General features: G+C 62.2%; 1 protein-coding gene across 16 annotated transcripts in view; it reads right to left on the minus strand.

Annotated features, from left to right (window-relative positions):
- Positions 1 to 1,572: 1,572 nt before the first annotated feature.
- Positions 1,573 to 22,261, minus strand: part of FBRSL1 (fibrosin like 1) — an 81,284-nt gene continuing 60,595 nt past the window's right edge. For 3 of the 16 annotated variants that reach the window (XM_074356537.1, XM_074356535.1, XM_074356543.1), the window contains 15 exons: positions 14,648 to 14,693; positions 13,449 to 13,788; positions 13,148 to 13,368; positions 12,378 to 12,446; positions 12,010 to 12,209; positions 11,129 to 11,179; positions 10,844 to 10,939; positions 10,213 to 10,281; positions 10,027 to 10,056; positions 9,754 to 9,903; positions 8,318 to 8,447; positions 5,961 to 6,038; positions 5,671 to 5,754; positions 5,194 to 5,398; positions 1,573 to 3,690 (listed from right to left, as the gene is read on the minus strand). In XM_074356537.1, the coding sequence (XP_074212638.1) occupies positions 2,772 to 3,690; positions 5,194 to 5,398; positions 5,671 to 5,754; positions 5,961 to 6,038; positions 8,318 to 8,447; positions 9,754 to 9,903; positions 10,027 to 10,056; positions 10,213 to 10,281; positions 10,844 to 10,939; positions 11,129 to 11,179; positions 12,010 to 12,209; positions 12,378 to 12,446; positions 13,148 to 13,368; positions 13,449 to 13,788; positions 14,648 to 14,693 (2,688 nt within the window). In that variant the 3' untranslated portion in view covers positions 1,573 to 2,771. Of the gene's footprint in view, positions 3,691 to 5,193; positions 5,399 to 5,670; positions 5,755 to 5,960; positions 6,039 to 8,317; positions 8,448 to 9,753; positions 9,904 to 10,026; positions 10,057 to 10,212; positions 10,282 to 10,843; positions 10,940 to 11,128; positions 11,180 to 12,009; positions 12,210 to 12,282; positions 12,447 to 13,147; positions 13,369 to 13,448; positions 13,789 to 14,647; positions 14,694 to 22,261 lie in introns of all 16 variants that reach the window. The other 13 variants (XM_074356548.1, XM_074356545.1, XM_074356546.1 and 10 more) reach the window with 10 other exon arrangements.

Raw genomic sequence — 22,261 nt, forward strand, 5'->3', positions numbered from 1 at the left:
GACTGCCAAGGAGACGCCCTTGGGCCAGTCCCTGGGGGGACGGGGGTGGCCTGTGGGTCGAGGGGCACCGCAGGAGTGTCCTCCTGTTGAGTGTCCTCTGTTGTTTGGAGGTCCCTTGGTGGTTAACCAGCCCTTGACGAGTCCAGGCAGGACTCCAGGCTCCAGTCCAGCATCCGCTCCCCCACCCTTTATTTGGGGTTACAATGTGCCTTATAGGAAACCAATTTTCCCTCCTTTGCAGATAGGGATGGCCTAGTGACACACTTCTGATAAGGCTGAGTGCTGGGGGCACTTTTGTGAAGGGAAGGCCTCCCCTCTTCCATCTTCCAGCCAGGAACTCTGAGGCACCAGCAGTCACCTTATGACCCTGAAGACATGTTGGGTACCATGGAAACCACAGCAAAGGGCAGGGCAGCTGGAAAGCGGAGTGAGCCCTGGGACAGGTAACCTGAGCAAAGCCCTCACCTGCTCAACCAGACCCCTCAGAGAAGCCTGCACCCTGACCTAGGTCACGGCTTCTCTTCTCACCTGTTCCTGGCAACTGAGCATCACTCCTAAATACATCATCCAAAATGCAAGGTCCTGGCTTCTTGAAGACTTGAAACTTTTTCAGGGGAGAAGGAGGTAATTAGGGTTATTTATTTATTTGTGGAGGGACTGGAGATTGAACCCAGGACCTCGTGGTTGCTAAGCACGCGCTCCACCACTGAGCTACACCCTCCCCCCTGGATTTGAAACATCTTTCACCAAGCACAGATGAAGCCATACGCCTGCACTTAGAGACCACGGTATGTGAAAAATACGTAATACTGGCGTCCTATCCATGTGGTGGTCTTGGCTGATGCTGTTAAAAAAAAAAAAAAACAACTCCAGAAGAGGTGTAATGTATTGGAAATAAATGTAAAAAAGATGAAACTGCTGTTGTTTGATCATGATGAAATGATTTTCTCAGAAAAACCAGTATCAACAAATGGTAAAACTGTTGAGGTTTCCAGACACAACATCAGCCAAGGAGAACCACTGGCTTTTCTCCACGTCACCAGTAACCAGGGAGAAAGCACAGTAAAAATAACATCCCTTTCAGATGAGCGGTAACATTATTCTGTGCCCAGTACCACCCCTTCCTTGTCCTCATGCACCAGGGCCATGGGACGGCGGGCCCACCGGGGCGGGCCTCTTGCCCCGATTTTCTCTCTGATGCACCCACTGCGCCGCCCAACCGCCTGGCACCTGGTGGGAGGGAGGAAAGTCTCAACAAAGGAAGGTGCCGCTCCGCCCAGCACCGCCCCCAGTGGCCGCCAGGTGGCACTGCAGGCCGACAGCCGGTGACGGCCGCGGGAGTCTCCCAATGCTCCTGACCGGTCGGGGATGGAGAGGCGGGGGCCTCCTCCACAGACCCTGAAATTCCCCTTTTCAGCAGGAAAACAGCACTTTGCCCACGGCTACCCGCGAATTTTGGGGGACGCAGCCCTGGGAAGTAGTCGCTGGTCACCAGCGAAGGATGAGGGAAGGAACCAAGGGTGTGTGCCTGACCTCCACCTGCCACAAAGCCCCACAAAACACTCAACCAGCTTTTCCTCCAAAATCAAGGCTGTATTTATCTTCATCGGTTGACGGGTGAACAGGATGCTTAAAGTAACTGGAGTTGACAGTGGAAACGGGGTTGAAAATACAGAATCGAGCAAAGCAAACAGGTGCAGCTGGCTGAACTGAGGCTCAGATGCCGAGGACACAGGTGTAGACATCGGGAAACGAGGGACACTGACAACGGGGCCCGGTGACATTCACAAGGTGATGAGAGCAAAACTGAAACCAAAAGGACATTGTGCTGAGGCCCCGGCTGGTGGGAGCACGTGAGACAGACGTCTTCCGCTGGCCTCCGTGGAGAACAGGTGTCCTTTCGTGATTAGCCTTTTTAGCCTCTTTGCTTCCAGGGTTCCACCCATCTGGTGTCGGTTCCGGGTTGCCGCAGTCAGCACGAGGGGCAGGTGCCCGCCGCCCAGCGCTTGCATAGTTGAAGGACGTTGCAGGTGCACGTCTGAGGGCATTCCCAACGGACAGCCGGCGGCTTTTGTGACCATGTTGAGCAAATAACCAGAGGAGTTTCTAGAAACTGCTTTTATAAAGTCTACCTAGATTAAGAATTTAATAACGTCATATATTTATATTAAGACTATTTACACTTAAAAAAAAAAAACAAACTGAAAAAGAAACCCCTTTACACGTCTGCATAAAAAGGCAAAAAAAGTTTGTACATTATTAATTTTCTGTAACTTCGGTTCCAAGTACCAAGGGAGGGCCAGGGCCGGGCCTGAGTGGGGTCCTCACAGTGCGTTGGACAAAATGACCGTTTTTTTCTCTATAAATAAGACAAAAAACCCCTAGGGCTCTGGAGAGGGATCTGAGGCCATTACATCGCAAATCCAAACTAAAAAAAGCAAAATTCTGTTTTGTTTCTTTTCCATGTCTAAATAGCACAAAATTGAAAAAAATACAAATCTATTAAAAATGCTTCTCACCCTTGGGAAAAAAAGGTACAAACTTTAATTTTTTTTTTCCAGTAGCCTAATCTCAAGCTCGAAAAACAAAAGATCACCCCAGAAAAGCTGTGTATGAAATCCCCGACTCCACAGGCTCGAGTGGAAAGGCGAGCGTCGCCCCAGGACCGATGGAACTGTGCTTTAGTTCTAGAAAGGTACATTTAGAAAAGTTGACAGCAGTGCGTTGGCGAAGGGGCGTCTGTACACGGGGCGGGCGCGACCGCGCGGCGACTACCGCGCCTCCACCTCCTGCGGGTTACGGGACGGGGAGTAGTCGCGCGCCTCCCCGGGCGCGCGGGCGCCGAGCGGCGTAGTCCTGCTGCGCGGCGGCCCCGGCGGGGTGGGGGGCCCGCCCGCGGTCACCAGCGGGGGCGGCGCGCCCAGTGCGGCAGCGGCGGCGGCAGCAGGCGGGGTCCGCGTCAGGAGCCCTCCGTGCAGCGCGGCGGCGGGCGCGAGGCGCGGGTAGTGCAGGGCGCCCAGCGCGGGCAGGAGCGCCACGCCGTCCAGAGCGGAGCCAGCGGGCAGGTGCGGGGAGGCGGCGCCCAGGTGCGGGGAGGCGCCTAGGTGCGCGGCCCGCGCGCGCTCCAGCTCCTCGCGGCGCGCCTCCCGCAGGCGCTCGGGGCTGTAGTCGTGCGGCTCGCGGTCGCGGTAGGGGCGCTCGGCCGGCTCGAGGAGGGCGGCGGGGCCCGGGCTGGGCAGGGCGCGGCGGGGCAGCTCCAGGCCGCGGTAGGCGTCCCGCAGCGGCTCCCACGCGAAGCCCAGGCGCTCACGGCCCGCAGGGCCCGGGCCAAGCTGCGGAGGCGCATCTCCGTCCTCCCCGCGCTCCTCCTTGACCTTCACGTCGCTCGGGGGCCGCTCGGCCGACGCCTCCGGAGGCTTCCCGGGCTCGCGGCCCAGGAAGCCGGCCAGGCGCAGACTGTCCCCCAGGGCTGCCTTGCTTTGGGGTGACGGCAGGCGCGCGGCCAGCTTGGCGCCGTCCTCCTTGACTGGGGAGCGGCTCTCCTTGACGCGGGGCTCGGCCTCGCGCTCGGCGGGGACCCCGGGCCGGCCTGGATCGCCCTGGCCGCGAAGCAAAAGGCTGCTGCTGGGGTGGCCCACCGGGGCTACCGGCGAGGCCCGACTCAGCAGGCGTGTCTTCTCCAGGAGGTCCCTGGGAGCAACGAGACAGACAGCCTCCGCTCAGCCAGGCAGGACACCCCGCAGCAGGCTCCTTTGCCACCAAGTTCCCACCTTCAGGCAGCAAGGCCATAGCCCACTGCTGTGACCTCACGGTCCTTGGCAAGGGGGTAGGGTTGGGGGTTCGTGGGGGTCCACTGAGCACCCCGGGCACCCATGCAATTGCTAATAGCACCCTGCCAACCCATGTGGATGACCACGTATACCCCCATGCCTGCCTCCCCTCTGTGAACAACTTGGAGACCAGCTTTGCAGCAGAACCTGACTTCTCCACCTGGACCCAGGCTACTGAGCTTCTAAAGCATAACAGGTCTTCAGTGAGGAACGCAGGGGAGTTCCACCTGGGCCCCAGACCCACTGGAGGGATGGGGGCCTGGGAGTCCTCTCTCTAGAGTGTGTGCGGCCTGGCTGGGCTCACCGCAGCCCAGCTGCCCTGTCATAGGCTGGCTCTCACCATCGGAGGTGCCATTCTGTCTGTACATTTTAGCTCTTGGCCCCTGAGGCTGGGGACTAGGAGGGCATGGCCTCCGCCCCGATGAGGGGCTGTGAGGGCAGCTGGGCTTGAGTGGTTAGACGGGGCTTCTTTTCCCCTCAGGAGTCCCCAGGTCCCCCTCCCCCAACAGAACCCTCAGTGCTGCATCTGGTCACCATCACCCTCTTGACCCTGAGGTCCCCACAGGGGACCTGCAAAGTTCCCCAGGCTCCTGACCCTCTGCAGTGACAGTGCTGTCCTGGAACAAATGTCCCCACCATCTTCCATGCTAATTCAAGGCTGCCCTTTCCCCCACCCTGCCTTCCCTTGAGCTCCACCCCATGTACCCCCAGTGCCTGGCATGCAGAGATGCCCAGGAGTGGAATGCCCTAAATTCTGGATTTGGAAAAGTGGGGGGAGGGGACGTGGGTGGAAGGGCCGGACAGGGAGCCCTTCCCTGCTCCTGTCCACAAGGCCGGCCCAGGACTCCCCAACAACTGTCAGGCCCCAAATTGCCGCTGACCTGGGAACATGGCTCCCACTTCCCCTGTGCTGGTCTAGCCCTGCTGCCCACTGGGGAGGGGGGGGCACACAGACAAGCTCAGCCCCCATCCTCCAGCCCAGATCCCCCCTCCAGTGTGCAGCAGCACCCTCTGCCCACCCAGAACCAGGTGTGAACCAGGTGGCTCCACTGCCCTGCTGATCTGAGCTCCTGGGGACCTCCAAGGAAGTGGACCCTTGCCCTGGGTGGTGCCTGCCCAGATCCTGCCCCAGCAAGGGTCCCCTGTGGGGGCAGGGTGGGGGGACCCTCTGCCCCCAGCCTATCCCAGCCCTGAGAGTGCAGCCTTCACACCCTCCCAATGAAGAGCTCCAGGGCAGAGCTCAGTTTGCACCCAGGGCTCAGCAGAGCTGGCTGGGGGCTGCTGGGAGGGACGGGAGTGGGGCGAAGGGGGGCTGGAAGCCAGCAGGGTCGGGGAGCTAAGGGGCAGGCAGGTCCCCACTTACCGCTCCTGCTCCTCCTTGCCCTTGTCCGGCTCTCGGTCGTGGTTGGTCAGGGCTGAGACCCGCTCGGCGTCTGTGGGCTTGGGCCACGGGGGTGGCGTGGGGAAGGAGGGTGGTGCCCGGTGCAGCCGGTTCCAGGCCTCATGTGGGCTGGGCAGGCCGTGCAGTGTGGGGCCCTCCTTGGGGGCAAAGATGCTGCCGCCAGGAGCTGGGGGGTGGGGGTGGGTGGCAGCGGGAGAGTGAGGCCTGTCTACTGCCCCATCCACCTACACCGAGGCCCCTGTGGAACCGCTGGGAGAAAGCACCGGATTCCCAGCCCCAGGCCCATGCGTACCCCAAAGAGGCAGCTGGAGGGGGAAGGTTGCCCTGGCATTGGTGCAGCTCAGATGGGCGCAGGTGTGGATGAAGAACGCATGTGCATGCACCTGTGCGAGGGGAGGGTGCGGGTGCAGGGAGAGCAGACGGCACGTGGTCACTTACTCAGCGTGTGGCTGCCCAGGCCTCCGAAGGCGTTGCTGCCCAGGCTCCCCAGGCCCCCAAAGGTGCTTGATCTGCTGAAAGGGTCTGTGGGGGCAACCAGGGCTCAGGGGTCCCCATGTGTGCACCAGGCACCCCCTTGCACCCCGACCCACTGGGTCCAGAACCTTGCAGGTGCCACCTATGCAATCTGAGGGGCCCCCTGGTTCTCAGGGTCACTTCCCCACCTACATCCCCCAGCCCTGAGGTCAGCAAAGGCCAGCTGGAATGCATGGACCTCGGGGGGCACGTACCTGCCAAGTGACCAGTGGGTAGGAAGCTGCCAGGATGGGCTGAGGGTCCGAATGGGTTGGTGGGGGGATGGGAGGCACCTGGTGGGGGGAGGAGTAGGTTGATGGAGGCCTGAGTGCACCTGGGGCCTCCCATCTGCAGCTGGTTCCCAGGGTGGGTGCACCCCAGCCTGCTCTACCTCTCACTCCAAGCACATGACCCGGAAGGGGCTTTCGTCTCCCGGGGACCTGGAGGACCCCGAGGTGGGGGCGGGCAGGCAGGGAGGGAGGGAGGGGCTGATGGCCGTGGGGCCCCCAGAGGAAAAAGGGCAGAAAAACAAGGCCCAAGGCTGAGCCCTCATGGGCTGCCCCCGAAGTCACCCCCTGGACTTTCTAGCCAGAGCTAACAAATGATCCCAGTCACCCAACTGGGGGTGGGGCCCGGGTGCTGACGGGCACCGGCCTGTGTCACGGCTGCCGGAAGGAGGAAGTTCCTCCTCTGGTGTCCCCTGGTTGCAGGCCACCGCTCCCAGTGTCACTGTGGCATCAGCCCTGGCTCCCAACACCCCTCAGAACCAAACCTGGAGGGCAGCGCAGCCCTGAGAAGGGGTGATCGGGACACGGCTGATCCTGCCACTTAGGGTGGGGGACCCACTCATCAGTCCAGAGGTGGATCTCTGGTGAAGCCGGTGACGTGGGCGCCCCCTCATGTCCTTCCAGCTCCCTCCACCTCAACAACAGTGCCTCCTGAGTGCCTGCTGGTGAAGACTGCGGCCAGGCTCCTCCAGCCAGACACATGCAGGTCCGAATCTCCACAGAGCTCCCAACTGGAAAGTTACCCTCACTCCTAAGTGACTCTAAGTCAAAGATACCAAACCACTAGTTAGGACACAAGGGGCCCCGGGGCTAACGAGACCGCATATCAGAGCACGTGGAGGGTGACTGGGGAAGCGTGTTGCCTTAGAAAGGGACAGGAGGAAAGGGAAAGAGAGTGGCAACCTCAATACAGATGGAAGGAAGAAAACACGCCAGAGACGGAGGGGCGAGCAGAGCCAGCCACAGGACGGTGCCAGACAAGCAGGGAGGCGACCAGGTGTCCACGGACGGACAGCCCAGTCCCAGGAATCAGACGGTCTCGATGGGGCCTGTGCTGGGGGAGGCAGAGCAGGACGGGGCCCTGGGTGGGTGGGGCTCAGGCCCCACGAAGTACAGAGTGGCCCAGGCTGTAGTCCGTGGGCTCTGGTCAACGACGGCTGCTGGCTCACAGGGCTGAACCCCGGATGGGAGGCCCTTTGCTTTCTGAGGGACCCAGATGCCTGGGAGGCCCCTCTGCGCGGGCTGGGGCCTGGGAGCCATCAGGGCAGTGGAGCTGGGGCTGACCATGCCCATGAGGCCAGCCAGCGTGACCCCATCCACGCCCATCACCCCAGCACGCCGACGGGCAAGCCACATGTCCACCTGCAAGCGGGCACTGGGTGGTGGTGGGTATACATGGACTCAGAGCAGCAAAAGCAACAAAGAGTGGTTGGGGAGGTGACACCTCTGAGGAGGTGACATCCTGCTAGGGCCTGACAGCTGGGGAGGAGGGAGCAGCAGGCCTGGAGTGCAGGCTCCAGGCCACCAGCCTTGGAAAGGCCTGTGTGCACAGCTGCCCTCGGCTGGTGTCTGGGAGCTTGAGTTTCAGGAGGCTTCTCACTTTCCTCTGATAGGAATGCCTCACGTACGCTTAGGGTGCTCGTGCCAACAACGTGGCTTATGCTGAGCACCTGTTCTCCCTCTGGGAGTCGGCTGTTTTGGTACCTGCAGGCAGAGGCGCCTGTGTGACCGGCCCACAGTAAGACCCTGGGCGCTGGGTCTCTCTGAGGTTCCTCGGGTGACAGCGCCTCTCATGGTGTCACCGCTCCTGGCTGGGGAAACGAAGTGTGTCCTGTGCTCCTGACTCTGACTCTCCGCCCTTCCTCCTTGGCTGACTGCTGTGTCTGTCTGTTGCCACACTCCAGCTGGGGGTGATGTGCGCTAGGTCCTGGGGTTGATCCCAAGGACGCTGACACAGCAAGCCCCTGGAGTAGTGCCGGTGTGGGCGAGCATGGGGGTTCTCAGGAGCAGTTTCCTTCCATTCTGAGAAAAGCCGAACCTTCCCAGGAGGGAGGCAGGGACTGGGAGGCCCCAGGCTAGCGGAAGCGTCTGCGGGAGGAGACGGGTGAGCACGGCAGGACTGCCAGGGCCTCGTTCCGGCACCAAGACACAAGAACGCTGCCCAAGCGGCTGGAGCTCTGCTCCCGTACCAGCCAGAAGGACGAGGCGGGAGCGCTTCTGCCTGAGGCAGGCCCCTGCTCGCCCAGGGCCGGGGCCCGCACCTCCTGCAGGCTGGGCCACCTTACCGGAGCTGGAGAAGAGGGGCCGGGCCAGGTCCTGCGGGTAGTGGAATCCAGCGAACACTCCTGGGGCGGGGGGTCTGCCGAACAAGTCCAGCTTGGTGCCCACGTCCAGCTTGTGGGGGTCCAGCTGCAGCTGCCGAGACAGAGCACGTGCTTGCTGGGAGGCTGGGCTCTCCATGCTGCCAGGGCCGCACCTGCAGCCCTGAAGAGCCAGCAACGAGCTGGACCACAGGTGCGGTCCTGCCTGCTCCACTGGCCTCGCCCGGCAGGCGGTCGGCCAGGTTAAGACTCATCCCAGTCACGCCCCAGCCGACTCGGGAACCCGAAATGTCGTCAGTGACCGATGCAGGAGGGTTTTAGGGGAGGTGTCTCCTTTCTACACGGCCTTTGAAAGCTGGTGTGTTTTAGGCTTAAAATGCATCTCAGCTTGGATGCTGTATTTTCACTGGAAACACTTTGAGTTTAGATTTTGTAAAGTTGAGCTGAAAAAGTGCATTCACACCTGAGTCATTCCAGTTTTCCAATGACTCAATTCAGAGTCAGTATTAAGATCTAAATTGATTAAAGCTAAATAAAACTCGGCGGCCAGTCCCTCAGTCAGGAGGGCCCCAGGAGGCACGGGGCCTGGCTGAGTCCTTGGTTCCACCTGCTGTGGTGGCAGGGACAGCCCCCCGCCCTGCCGCCTCCACTGTGCCTTCGAGGGGGTCCTATCTGAGCTTCTGCATATGGAAACACACGGGACTCCGTCACACATCCCTTCCCGTGACTGGTCCTTGGTAGCCTGTTTAGGACGTGATGATTTAAAAACATCCTGTATGGGGTAACACGTGTTACCGGGTATGGCAGGAAAGGGTGCTGGGACTCTCCTGTGGTATGGGAGGGGTGAGGTCCCATCCTGACCTCCTGGGAGGGGCCTCTTCCTGGCGTCACTCGGCCAGGGTGCCTGGCACCACCCCCTGGGATGGGGACGGCCCCGAGCTAGGTTCTTGTTCACTGTCTGTCCCTCCCAGGAGCACACAGGCTCCGTGAGCACTTTTAGTCTCCTCTGTCCACTGCTGAAAACCCAGGCACAAAGCAGGCACTTAATGAAGGAGGAGGCAGGGCCAAAGGCCCCCAGGAAGGCTTGACTGGCGGTGGGACCAGCACAGGTGCCCATGGTCACCAGGACCGCAGGGTCAGCTCCTCCCAAACCGCCACCTAGGTCATCCTGGGAGAGCAGGGGGTAAGGGACCTTGAGTTCCCTGCACACGGCTCCTGCCTCCTCCCTGGCGCCAGCCCATCATAGCCCAGCCCAGCACCCGGGCAAGGGGCACACTGCAATGCCTGAGGATCATGGACACACGTGGACACACGGGAACGCTGGGGAGGACGTGGCCCCAGAAGGGTGTGTCAGGGATGCCCTCTGATGTTGGGCCTGTAGGACAAGCAGTCAGGCTCACCTTTATCTTCTGCTGATGGTGGTAGATCTGCCAGGCAATCTGCACGTGCACCGCACACCACTTCCCAGGTTTCTGCCACGGGGTGGGCGACAGGCTCAGCTGGGAGGCCAGGACCTCCTTGCTCTGGCCCACTGTATCACCCCGAGACTCCTGTGGGCACAGTGCACCCCCATGGCCACCCAGGAGGTACCCAGAGTCCTCCCCAGCCTCAGACCTTCCCTGAGGTCCCACCAGGCCTCCCCCTCCCAAGGTGAGGCGTGCATACACACTCACCCTGACTGCTGTCCGGTACGGGTCGGACACCTGTCATCAACGGAGAAGGAAGCATCAGGCCCAGGCTGTGCAAGCAGCCGAACCCCGGGGGGGTTGAGCACACACCTAGGTGGGCCTCCATGAGGGGCTGGGAGGGACCAGGCTGTCCCCCACGGGCAGAGGGAGGGTGGGAAGGCAGCCACCTACCCCGGGGGCTTTCTGCAGGAGGGTGTGAACAGCACTGGCCCGGCCTGTTACCTCGAGTGGGTTTGAAGTCTGAGAGGAGAGAGGAACAGGGCCTTGTAAGACATCTCTGCAGGTCCCAGGAGGCAAGAGACCCCCCCCACCCCGGTGCCCATGCCTGGCTCACCCGCTGTGGGGCCCAGCACACGGCCACCCAGGGGCTGCCTGGTTTCCCACCGTATCCTCAGTCCAGAGGTTTCTGAACAGGTGGGAAGAGGCTCCTCCAGTGTCTCCCCGAGGCCCCAGACAGCCCCACTTCAGAGCAAGCCCAGCGCCTGGTCCTGGGCCTCGGGGGGCTTCCTGCCTGGGCCTCCTGCCACGCGGATGGCCCCGTGCGGCTCCCTGCCCAGATCTTACCCTGCGCTGCTCCTCCCACCCCCAAGCCTCAGCGCTCCCTGCTGAGGAGGGTGAGAATGGGCGAAGCAGGGCTCTCCAGGTCCCCCGGTGGACAGAGGGCCCCACCAAAGGCCCTCGCCTGGGATCACAACAGGCACAACGTCATGAGAGGCAGCTGGAGCTGCCCGGGGTGGTGGTTGGGGGGTGGTCCTGCAGCCCCCACACCCCGTGCCCACCCTGTCCTGGGAGGAGCTGGTACCTTGGGCTGAAAAGCACCCTGCAGGGATCCAAAGGGACCTGGGTGCGGGAGCAGGGCGGGCAGTCCGGGGACGGCTGGAGGGAAGGGCGGGCAAAACTGCAAGAGAAGGAAGGAGGGGCGTTCCAGGGGCCTCGGCTGGGTGCCCGGGTGTCCCTGCCCCGTCGCCCCCACACTAGTTGGGAGGCTACAGCGACAAGGCGCAGCCCTACCCTCCACACCCCCCAACGCTGAGCCCGCCTGGAGAGGCCCGAGCAGACTGCACGGGCCGGAGCGCGGGACACTCACATTGGAATGTCGGAAGTAGGCGCTGTCCAGCTTGGGCGTGTACTTGTCAAACTGGAAGGGAAGAGGGCAGAGGGTGAGGCCTCCTGACCATGCCGATGCCCTCTACTGGGCCAAGCACCCACCCACCCCGTCAGGCCAGGCAGTGGCCAGGATGCTCATCCTGGCTTCTGAGGCTGGGGGCCTCCAGCCAGCTGTCCCCCAGGCTCCCCGAGGGTGCTGCCCCCATGGTCCTGAACAAATTCCATGGGGCCCAGGTTCTGACTGGGCAAGGCCCTTCCCTGTCCTGCCGGTCCCTCCATGGGATGTGCAAGCTGGCCGACTGGGTGGCCTACAGATGCCGCCAGCTGAGGCTGGGAGGTGGTTGCAGCCATGATGGGGGGGTGGGCATGGAGCCCAGGGCTGGTGGTCAGGCTGCAGGACACACCCAGGCCACCAGCAAACTGGTCAAACTGTCAAAGCAAAGCTGGCAGGAGCAGAGGGAACTCTGTCCTTCCCTCAGCAGCTGGCTCAGGAGACGAGACCTCGAGGCCTGGGAACATGGGAGGGGTCCTGGTTCCCATGGCCCCTCAGTCCTGTCAGGCCTCCAGACCTGCTGCCTCTCTGCCAACTGAGACGTTGAGGACCCCACGTAGATGCAACTGGCCCCATGGCCATGTTACACACCGGGGGGATATGGGGCGCTCACTCAAGCCCAAAAGAGCGGCGGGGTAGGAAACGTGGAGGTATGACCCGGGCGGGGACCAGGAGGGGCTGGATGAACAGACGGACCGAGAGGGACGGTGTCAGCCTGCGTGCGTGCGGAGAGCGTCTGCGTGTGCCTGCTGCGTGTCCCACGCCCGGGCGCCCCCGCCCACCCGCCCGCCGGCACGCGGCCTACGCACCGGCGGGGGTGCGGCGGGCGGCAGGAGCGGCGTCGGGGGTGGCCCGGCAGGGAAGGGGGCGAATGTGTGTTGGTGCTGGTGTGTGTGCTGGTGTGTGTGTTGGTGCTGGTGGAACTCCGCCCGCAGCAGAGCTCCCGGGCCCAGGGGGGCGCTCTGGACCAGAAAACGCGCGTTCAGCTCTTGCCTGAGCAGCTCGTGATCTACAAGAGAAAAAGAGAGAGACAGAGAGGCACGTCGGCCGCGGGCTCCCGGCGGGGCGAGGCGGATAGTCACCTGGCACTCCCGGTTTCGGCAGGCCAAGCCGTGGTGGCCGCTCGCTAGGTGCGGGCCCCAGGGTGGAGGTAAGAGAGGTGCCTGTGACCAAGTACCAATCAGAATCCCCGAATGAGGCTGGCAATACATGATTGGCTGGCTGAATGAGATCAACAGGCTGGCATCTAAAGGCAAGAGAGAACACCGTGAGCCACCCTGGGAGCCCCGGGAGACAGCCCCTGCCCGTCCTGGCCGCTACCCTGGGGAGCCCGTCCAGTCACCCCCAGACCACTGTCCTGGTCCCATCCTGGGGCGCCAAGCTGCCCCAACCCTGACTCAGAACTTTAGAAAGATACTATACACCCACAGAGATGACCTGAGATTTGGCCATGAAGGGGCACCTGCTGGAATCAAGCAGGAAGGGAGAGGCCAGGCTGGACCAGCCGGGTGCTATTCACCTGGGACCCCTCTACTCCACAGTTCAGCCCTGCTGCCCACCACCCCACCCCCAGCAGCCTAGGAATGAGGGATGGGAGCAGCTCCAAGCTCCACCAACCCCGTCCCAGACTGCCTGATCAGGCCTGGCAGGGGTTCAGGATGAAACAGGGTGTATATATGTCTGTGTGCTCATGTGTGTGCAACCATGTATCTGCGTGCATGTGTGCAGGACCGAGGCCCAGGCAGGAAGCTTCCTCTGCCCTGGGAAAGGCAGCCTGCTGGGGCTACAGGCTCTGGGGCCCCGCCATCCGGCCCAGTGGGTCTGGAGGAGCAGGTGGGAGAGAAGTCTGTGCCTCGGAGGCTGGCACCCCTCCCCCCAGGGGTGAGGACCCCAGAGTGGAGGTGGGCAGACAGTGACCCCGGCCCAACCCACGGTGCCCGGACCTACCGGCAGGGTGTCCTGGGATGACCAGGCTGTTGGCCGGCAGCGCCGGGGGCGGGGGCAGTGTCGGGGGGGCGGCGAACATGGCCGCCGCGTGGTGCTGGTGCTGGGCCTGCGAGCGGAGCGCCAAGTGTGAGGTAGAGAGGTGGGGGCCTGGCCCGTGAGGCGACAGGGACGCGTGCTTCGCGAGCCCCAGGCTGGCGCCGCTGCTGGCGCTGCTGCTCCTGCTGCAGGGATGGGGGAGGGCTCAGTGCCCGGCCGCACGCCCCGCCCCGCCCCCCGCAGCCAGGCCCCGCCCCGCGCCCACCTGAGGCTGTGCAGGCCGTTGTGCGCGCCGTGGCTGTGGCCGTGGCCGTGGCCTGGGAAGGCGCCCGCGGGGAGAGGCACGTGCGTTGGGAGCGCGGCCCGGGGCTGCGGAGGCGCAGGGGGCGGCTGCAGGGCGAGGCGGGGCAGAGCCGGGGCTTCCTTCTTGACCAGCGGGCTGGCTGGGGCACCGGGCTCCGGACCGGCGGAGGGCAGGGCGGGCGCGGGGCTGTGCACGGGGGGCAGGAAGGGCGGCTCGGTGCTCAGCTCACGGCTGCGCTCCAGGCCTGAGACCTTGGGTGCTGCCCCAGCCTTGGCCTCGGACTTGTCGCCCAGTGTGGGGCCTGTGGAGAGAGGGGCCGGAGTGCGCCCAGGGTCCAGGCTCAATACTGCGGTCCACGACCCCGGGAGGAGCCTGGTTTCTGATGGGGAAACAGGCAGTGTGGAGCCTGCCCCCCCAACACTTCAGTCCCCATCCCTCCAGTGAGCCCCCCACCCCAGGCTGCCCACTCTCCAGGCAGTGTCCTGCACCTCCTGACCATGGTGATTCCACTGCAGGGGCTATTATGGCCCCATTTTACAGACGGGAGACTGAGGTGCATGGGGGAGTGGGCCCAAGCAGGGTGACACCCCCCAGGCCACAGCCACAACCGGCGGGATGGGTCACAAAGGCCTCTCCTGGCCTCGATGGGACCAACCCTGGGCATGCCTGTTCAGAGCACAGCGGCCAGAAGAGCTCTCTGGGACAATGCAGTGCCGGGTACGGGCCTGTCGCACTCAGGGTCACTGGCTTGGGGTGTGGCCAAAGAGTGAGTCCAGTCCATTTCATTTCAATGCAAACAGCCGCGCACATGCAGTGGTGGCCGGGGGCGGGGGGCGGGGGCCCAGCTTCACGAGCCGTGAGCTGCTGGCCATCCCCAGGGCATCTGGCCCCATGAGCCTGGGGAGGGCCCCAGAACACACATTCCTAACAGTCCCCAGGGGGTGCAGGGACCCCACTTTGGGAACCACTGCTCCAGAGCTGCCTGTTCTTGTGGTTTTCTCAGGGTGGGGGTGCAGGGGTCCCATCCCTCAGTAAATCCCAGCACCCAACTCCTGCCCCAGGCACTGCTCCTGACACTCACGACAGGACCTAACTTGGGTCCCCTGACTTCAAGAGTGTGCCCTGTCCACTCCTAGAGGCCAGGAGCCCAGGCCACTTACCTTTATCAGCTGCCGGGGCAAAGAGCTTCTCGGAGCCCACAGACGCCTGGAAGAAAGAGGGGACGGTCAGAGACCAGAGGGACCTACAAGGTTGGGGCAAACTTGGCCCTCGCTCCCTGCCCCTGGCACCCAGGGGACAGGTCTGGGAAGGTTCTGTGTATACAATGGCCGCCCAGCGGGGCAGGACACACCTTTTTGTGCCCAGTGCCCCTGTGTAGGAAAGTGACCACACCCAGGCCCAGCTGTAAGTACTCAGACACAGGTCACTCAGCCTGTGGCCAGGGAACCAAGGGTGCCCCACTCAGCAGGAATGCAGGGCTCAGCACGGCCCTGCTGGGTGGGGAGCTAGGACCTGGGAATCTGGGCGCCTCCCTGCAGAGCCAGCACCAGGAACCTGAGGGCTCTGCTGGGCCTGACATTGGAGGCGGCAGGGTCTGGGAGCAGAGCTGGGATGCCCCCGCCCCCTAGCCCCAGGCTGCAGGACACCACTGGCCACACCTCAGAATGCCTAAGTCACAGGTCTGGGGACCATGGCCACCGTGATGTACTGACTGAGTTGAGAGTGGAGAGGGCCACTCCGAGTGGGGACAAACTGGCTTCAGGAGGGACCGTGGCAGTTTTTGATGGTCCCCTGCCCCAACTCAGCTGCTCCCCTCCCAGAAAGACACCCGTGTGTGTGCAGGGCCTTGGTAAGGACAGTCAACCCCAATCCCTGCATCTCCTCAAGCCCTGGGCACCACTTCTCTACTGCCGGTGTCTACAGACGCCCCTGTCCTGGCTGCCGGGAAGCAGCGGTTGCTGGGGGTGGGAATGGGGACTGAGTACCAAAGAGCATGCGGATGGCCACTGTCAAACAAGACAGGACACAGCTTGGGTTGGCGAGGGTGTGGAGAAACTGGAACCCTTGTGCCTTACTGGTGGGAATGTAAAAATAAAACAGTGCAGTGGCTGTGGAAAACAGTATGGAGGCTCCTCAAAAACTGAGACAGAGAACTACCATACGACGCAGCAGTCCCACTGAGGGCATGTATCCAAAGAACTGAAAACAGCCTCCAGCAGATACCTGTCCACCCGTGTTCACGACAGCATTATTCACAACAGCTACAACATGGAAGCACCCCACGTGTCCATGAATGGATGCATAAGCAAAATGTGGTCCATACACACAGGGAAATATTATTCGGCCTTAAAAAGGGAGGAAATTCTGACATGTGCTGCGATGTGGATGAACCCTGAAGACGTTATGCTATGGAAAATAAACTAGACACAAAAGGACAAATGCTGTGTGATCCCACTCACATGAGGTTCCGAAAGTGGTCAAATCCATGGAGATGGAAAGCAGGATGGTGGGGCCGGGGACTGGGGAGTTAGTGTTTATTGAGGACAGAGTTTCAGTTTGGGAAGATGAAAAGTTCTGGAGAGGGATGGTGGTGATGGTTAATATGAATGTATTTAATGTCCCTCAATGTCCCTAAATTTTGTTGAGTGAATTTCACCATGATAAATAAAACATTTAAAGAAAAAAGCATGAAAGAGAAAAAGCATGACGCTCCCAAAATGGGACGACAAAAACACTCTTTGACTGTGGTAGGTACTTAGTGGTATGTATTTATCCAAACACATCAAATTGTACACTTAAAAAGGTGTATTTTACTGCATGTAAATTATGGTGCAGGAAAACCGACTGTAAGATGGGGACTGAGGCAAGAACAGACCAAAAGTTGACAGAACAGAAACAAGAACCCCAGACAGTCGGGCACACATGAGGCCCAGTAGAGTCCAGGGCAGCTCTGCTTGGAAGGTGGCTCCCAGGGTCAGAGTCACTCCAGACTCACTGCTGTAAACGTGGAGAGCGAACCCAGGAACGTACCACAAAACGCTTGTGCTGGAGTAGGGTCACCCTCCCTAATCATGTCCTGGGAAGTGGCAAAGGGAAGCAGGTGCCAAATGCAGCCTGAAAACACAGCCCCAGGCTGGACCCGGACCTGCACCGGAGGGGAGGCAGCCTGCAGCCAGGCCGGCCCAGGGCTCTCACGGCTGCAGAGGGGCCCACAGCTGGCCTCAGATGCAAGAGGGCCCTGGAGAGGAGGGTGGGTGCAGGAGTGCTACTCCCCCATTGGAGCAGGGGTGGTGGGACATGGAGGGTCCTCCCACAGGGGAGCAGGGAGGCTGAGGCCGGGGCACGTCCCATGCAGGGACGCTGTGGCTGTGACCTCTTCCTGTGTTTGTTTCTGAGGCTTTCTGCACGGTGAGGAGCAGCTGTCAGAGAGCCTGGATTGTCGCCTCACCCCAGAGGAGTCCCCATGGGGGTCCATCTGAGCTGAGGGTTCGCAGGGGCAGGATGGGGGGTGGTCAGTGGCGCCTGCCCTCCCACCCCTCAGGGCCAGGATCCCACCTCCGGACCGGGATGAGGACAGCGCACGCCAGTTTGCTCTGCACCAGGCTCCGCCCACAGCTGGGAGCTACAGCCTGCCTCTAGGCATGAGGCCAGTTGCACCCGGGGCCCTGTACCCTCGGGCGAAGGCACTGGGTCACCTATGCTCCCACCCTCCCAGAGCCCACCCAAAGAAGCCCAGGCCTAAGAGGACTGGACCCTCACCGTGACCCCAGGACGGGGTCCTGTTGTCACCCCCATTTGAGGTCCAACAGCAGTGCCCTGGTAACAGCTGTTGTCATCATTACCTGGTCTCGTTAACACTCTCACAAATTAATTCTCCATCTAACAGCCAAGAGCATCTTTAAAAACCAAATCAGAACAGGTCACTTGGAGACTGAAAATATCCCAGTGCCTTCCCACCGCCCCCAGCCTGGCAAGGGTTGTACCAGCTGGCCCGTCTGGGCCCCAAGCTTACCTGAGGCCCCTGGCCCTGACTGAGTGGCTTCAGCTGCGTTCCCCACCCCCTCACCTCCCCAGACCCCTGTCTGAGGGTGCCACCTACTAGTTGGCACAGGTTTGAGCCCTGTTCACTTGAGGCCCTGCACCAGTGGGAAGAGGGTGTGAGTGCACCCGCCCCACGAGATGAGCCAGGAAGGGGCGGCTGCTCCCCTCTCCTGAGGCTGCCCCTTAAGGTCCTCAGTACCTGCGGCACTGACAGCCCCTCTGGCCCGCAGGGATGCTTGCTAACCACGCAAGCAGCCTACGAGGGTCCCCAGCAGTCCCGGGGGTGTCCTCAACAGGTGGAATGAAGGAGCTCAGTGGCTCAGCTGTCATTACCCTCCAGGTGCGTGGCTGCTGGGCCACCAGGAGGGGGAGAGCTACTCCATGGCAGGACAGAGTGCCTCAGCGGCGCCCCATGAGCCCTCCCTGGAACCCACTCCTCTGATACAGCCTGGAAGGGAACGTGGCAAACGCGTCACTGAGAAAACAAGTTTGTTCCTGTGGGGCAGGACTGCTCCCGGTCCCAGCCTGGGGAGGCACAGATGAGCAGCAAGTTCAATTAAGGCTGCAGGGCCTCTGCCCTGTGCGGGAGGTCCAGCCAGGCCGGTTCTGGTTCAGCCCAAGGCCCAAGGCTGGAGCACTGGCTCCCAGAGCCAGGAGGTGGCGCCCCAGACACTGGGAAAGTCAAGAGAGAGGAGTGGAGAAGGCAGGGAGCAGCAGCCACGGGGAGTGTCTTCCCTACCCCTCCCCACCCCCGGGATGCCGCAGGGCAAAGGCAAAGGCAGACAGCAGGTGTGAAGGCCACTCTTCCACGTCCATCTGATCCCCACACTCCCAGTGCCCAAGTTTAAGTTTCCTCAGGGAAGCTGAGGGTTCCAAGTCACCTCCGGGGTTTAGGCAAGGACCTGGCAGCCTTCCACCGCAGCGCGAGGACCTGGACACCTGGCCAGGCACAGCCACGCCCACTGGAGAAGGCCCTCAACAAACACCCGCAGGCACCCCTACCTCCCAGGACCTCTGGGGGCCTGGGCCCAGGTTCCCGCCCCCTTCCAGCACAGGTACAAAGCCATCCCGGGTGGGACCGGCCCCCTGTTCTTTCTCTTCCAAGACAAGGAGTCTGGAACTGGCCGGCTGACTCAAGGTGGGTGGGCAGCCCCAGAACCACCACCAGACCTGTGCTAATAACTTCCCAAGGATTATATACTGGGACCTGACCCAGGCGGAGCTGGCTGTCACATCCTCTAGTCCTGGCGCTGAGCCTGTGTGGGGGGTGGAAGGAAAGGGTCACTTCAGGACAAAGTACAGGTTGGAGGTCCCCGGGCTGCAGGTTCAGGGTCCCGGTGGAAGGAGGATGCTCTGTAGGGAGAGTGTCCGAGCCAGCACTCACTCCTCAGAGGTGGGCAATCCCGGCCGAGGGCAGAGATCACAGCGCGCTTTGTCTGCGAGGACCCGACCTGCAGGGCAGCCTTGGCTCAGACACGCGGCACAACCTCCGTCGACCGCGCCCCGCCCCAGACAAAGAGCTCCAACTCCGGGCAGGTGAGCGAGGCGGCCGCCAGGAGCCCGGGTGTCCGAGCCCGCGCCGGGACGCAGACAAAGACGCGCGCCCCCCACGACGCCCGGGCCCGCCCCAGCCGCGGGCCCCCCAGCGCCCTAGCGGAGGCTCGGTACTCTCTGCGGGGGCGGCACCCGCGCTGGTCTACCGCCTCGTGCACCCGGGGGGCGCAGTCGGAGGTACGAGGGGTCTCCGCGCGCCCGGCTCCCGAGAGAGACGGAGTGAGCAGATCACCGGGGGCCTTTCCTGCTTCCCGCTCCTCTGGTGGGAGGCGGCTGCTCTCTTAACCCCGACCCCCCAAGTCCCAAGTCCCTCCCCGGAGCCACTAGCGCGCACTCACCGCGCGGGCACCCCGGGTCTGGCGCGCTCTGCAGGCGATCGCCGCTAGTCCTCGGGCCGGAACCGAAGCCGAAGCCGAAGCCGGGCGGCATGGACGCGGGCAGCGGAGCACGGGCCCCCGCCAGCCTCGGCCCGTCGAGGTGGCCTCTCTCCCGGCGCGCCCTGCCTAGCCGGAGCCCCGGCCGGGGGCGCGCACGGGCCACATCTGTCCACCGCGCCGAGTCGGCGCGCTCTGGGCGGCTTTCGGTGCGCTCTGGCTCCCGGGCACCGTCTGGCGCGGCGCAGGGCCCAGAGAGAGCGGCGGCGGCGGCGGCGGGCGCACTGCTGGCGGGCGCGCAGAAAGCGGCAAGCGAGAGCGGCGGGGCGGGGCGGGGGCGGGGCGCGGGCAGGCCCGACTAATCCAGCCCCGAGGCGCGGATCTGCCCGCGCAGGGCTGCTGGCTTGGGTTCGAGCGATCACCGTCCCATCCCCGCCTCAAGGTCAGGGTGCGCGATGCCAGCTGTACGGAACGCTTTACGGACTGACTCCTCCGATGGTCACAGCAACGAATATGGATGGATCTTCCGCCCAGTTTACAGAAGGGGAAACTGAGTCACACAGCGGCGAGGTCGAGGAATTGGGTCTTAGAAGAAGGACAACAGACTCCCCACAACGTCCAATGTAAGCCCTGCCCTCGGTTTCACCATTTGCGAAACGGGGACGCAAGGTGGGAGAAGGGGTCCAAGCAGTTACTGTAATTTCAAACTGCCCAGCACCCGCCAACCCTGACCATCGCTCAGGAGTCCCCTGGCCACTCCGTGGGCCACAACTGAATTCAGATCCCAGGGGAATAACCGCCCCTTGAGAAGGCCGAGTATATGCCCGACACCTACCCACGCGCACGAGGCTGGCACCTTCCATTTCAGAGCGCACAGACCGAACACCACACCGCCAGCAGCACGACTCCCAATCACGAAACGTGCTGTGAAGAAGTCCACGCGAGGAAAGGGCCGAGCGGCGCTGGGGAGCAGTTTGAGAGCCCCGCCTCTAAGCTGCTGTGGGGCTGGGAGCACCTGGAGGTCAGCTCTGGTGGAGCATCCGGGGACCCTTAGCTTAGACCCCAGGTTCAGGGCCTGCATAGACCTGCCCTAGGCGGGGAGATCAGTGGCGGGTCCTTTCAGTGGGAAAGCCCACAGCCATTCAAATGGACCGTAGGAACCAGCTCCAGAACTGTATGTGCTGGTCCAGCGTTTCCTTTTCAAAAGGTGACAAAACACAGGCGAACACATGCACTTGGAAAACCCACGGGAAATCTCCAGTGTACAGAAGAAATGGCCAATGGTGCTTAAAAGCCCTAGGTGGGGCTTTTAAGCCCTTTTGTTCTGTTTGAATTATATACCGATTACATGTATTCCCTTTATCCCCCATAAACTTCATGCCCCCAATCCTGTCTTCGGGCCTGGGTGCCCCCGTGCCTGCTGCATCATGCCCTAGCTGGGTCTTGTACTCGGCCCCGACTCCAGGGCCTCTAGCAGCGAAGGGGAAAGACGTTTGTGCAGCAGGATGTCCGGATCTACCTCTCTGTGGTCAGCAGCAAAGGAGCCCTAACCCAGAAATCTGCAAATAGTTACCCTACATGGCAAAGTGGTTGGTCACGAGCTGACCCCGAGATGGGGAATGATCACCTTGACTCCCACAGGGAGACTCCTGTGACCTCCAGACTGAGAGATAATAAATGTGTAGTATTCAGCCACCAAGCTTGGGATAACTTGTCATAGTCGCCACATTCTACTTCCACTCACATCCAGGCCCCCAGTGAGGGGACAGGATGCAGAAGAACAAGTCCTTGGGCTGCATAGAGCTGCCCACCTGCCCCCATCAGCAGGCCTGAGCCAAGTGCACGCCTAATGGGGGTGACAAGCAATACACAGGGAGAGAGTCAAGACCAGTGCGGACGGGGAGGACAGAACAGTAAGGGCGATGTGAGGAACAGTGACAATGTGCTTTCTGAATGGCAGCTGGGGGAGTCTCCCCATGAGGGGCATTTGAGCTGAGACCTGGAAGACGAGGACCAAGCTGAGGGAACTCTGGGGAAGAGCCCTCTGGGACGGCTAACAGCCAGTGCAAAGGCCCTGAAACAGGAACAACCTGGCAGGGCCATCCAGGGAGGTGGGGTGGGGGCACAGGGCCTCGGGGGCTGTGAGGGAGCCTGGGCATTTGTGTTGAGCAACAGGAAGAGGTGTGTGTTGGGGTGGGGTGTTTAAGGAGGAGAGGGATGGTAACGTCTTCAAGACCCCTCTGTAGGACCCACCCCAGGGCCGGGGACCAAGGAGCTGCTGTGACACGCAGGTGTGGGGATGAAAGGTGAGTGGAGGGCCGCTCCTGAGAGGGGGGCATTGGCGACGTCACCAGCAGCTGGTTATGGAGCTGGGAGCTCCGTGGGGTGGTGACTCTGGTGCATCGTGTCAGGCACTCTGCACAGACTGGGCTACTGAGTCGCCAGGGCCCGGGAGGTGTGCTGGATCGCCATGCCGCCTATGGATGGGGCGGAGGCAGAGGCTAGTGTCTAGCAGCCAGGCTGCACCCAGTCTCTCCCCGGCTGCCCGGAGACCCCACCCCCCGCAGTGAGAGGGCCCAGGAGCCAATGGTGGTGGGGGGAGAGTGGGCGGGAACTGAGTGGCTGGGCCAGCTCCCGGCCCCAGGAGCAGCTAAGATTTGCCAGCCCCAGCCTGGCCTTGTCACCCAGGTCCAGAACAAGTCCTCATCTCCTCTCTCGGGGCCTCTCCCGCCACTGCCTCAGAACTTGGAGGAGCCCGTCTTCCTGTAAGGGGCTGTGACAGGAAAGATCTAGTGAGGTGAGAAA

This window comes from Camelus bactrianus, chromosome 32, assembly GCF_048773025.1.
Source record: "Camelus bactrianus isolate YW-2024 breed Bactrian camel chromosome 32, ASM4877302v1, whole genome shotgun sequence".
Classification (NCBI taxonomy): Eukaryota; Metazoa; Chordata; class Mammalia; order Artiodactyla; family Camelidae; genus Camelus; species Camelus bactrianus.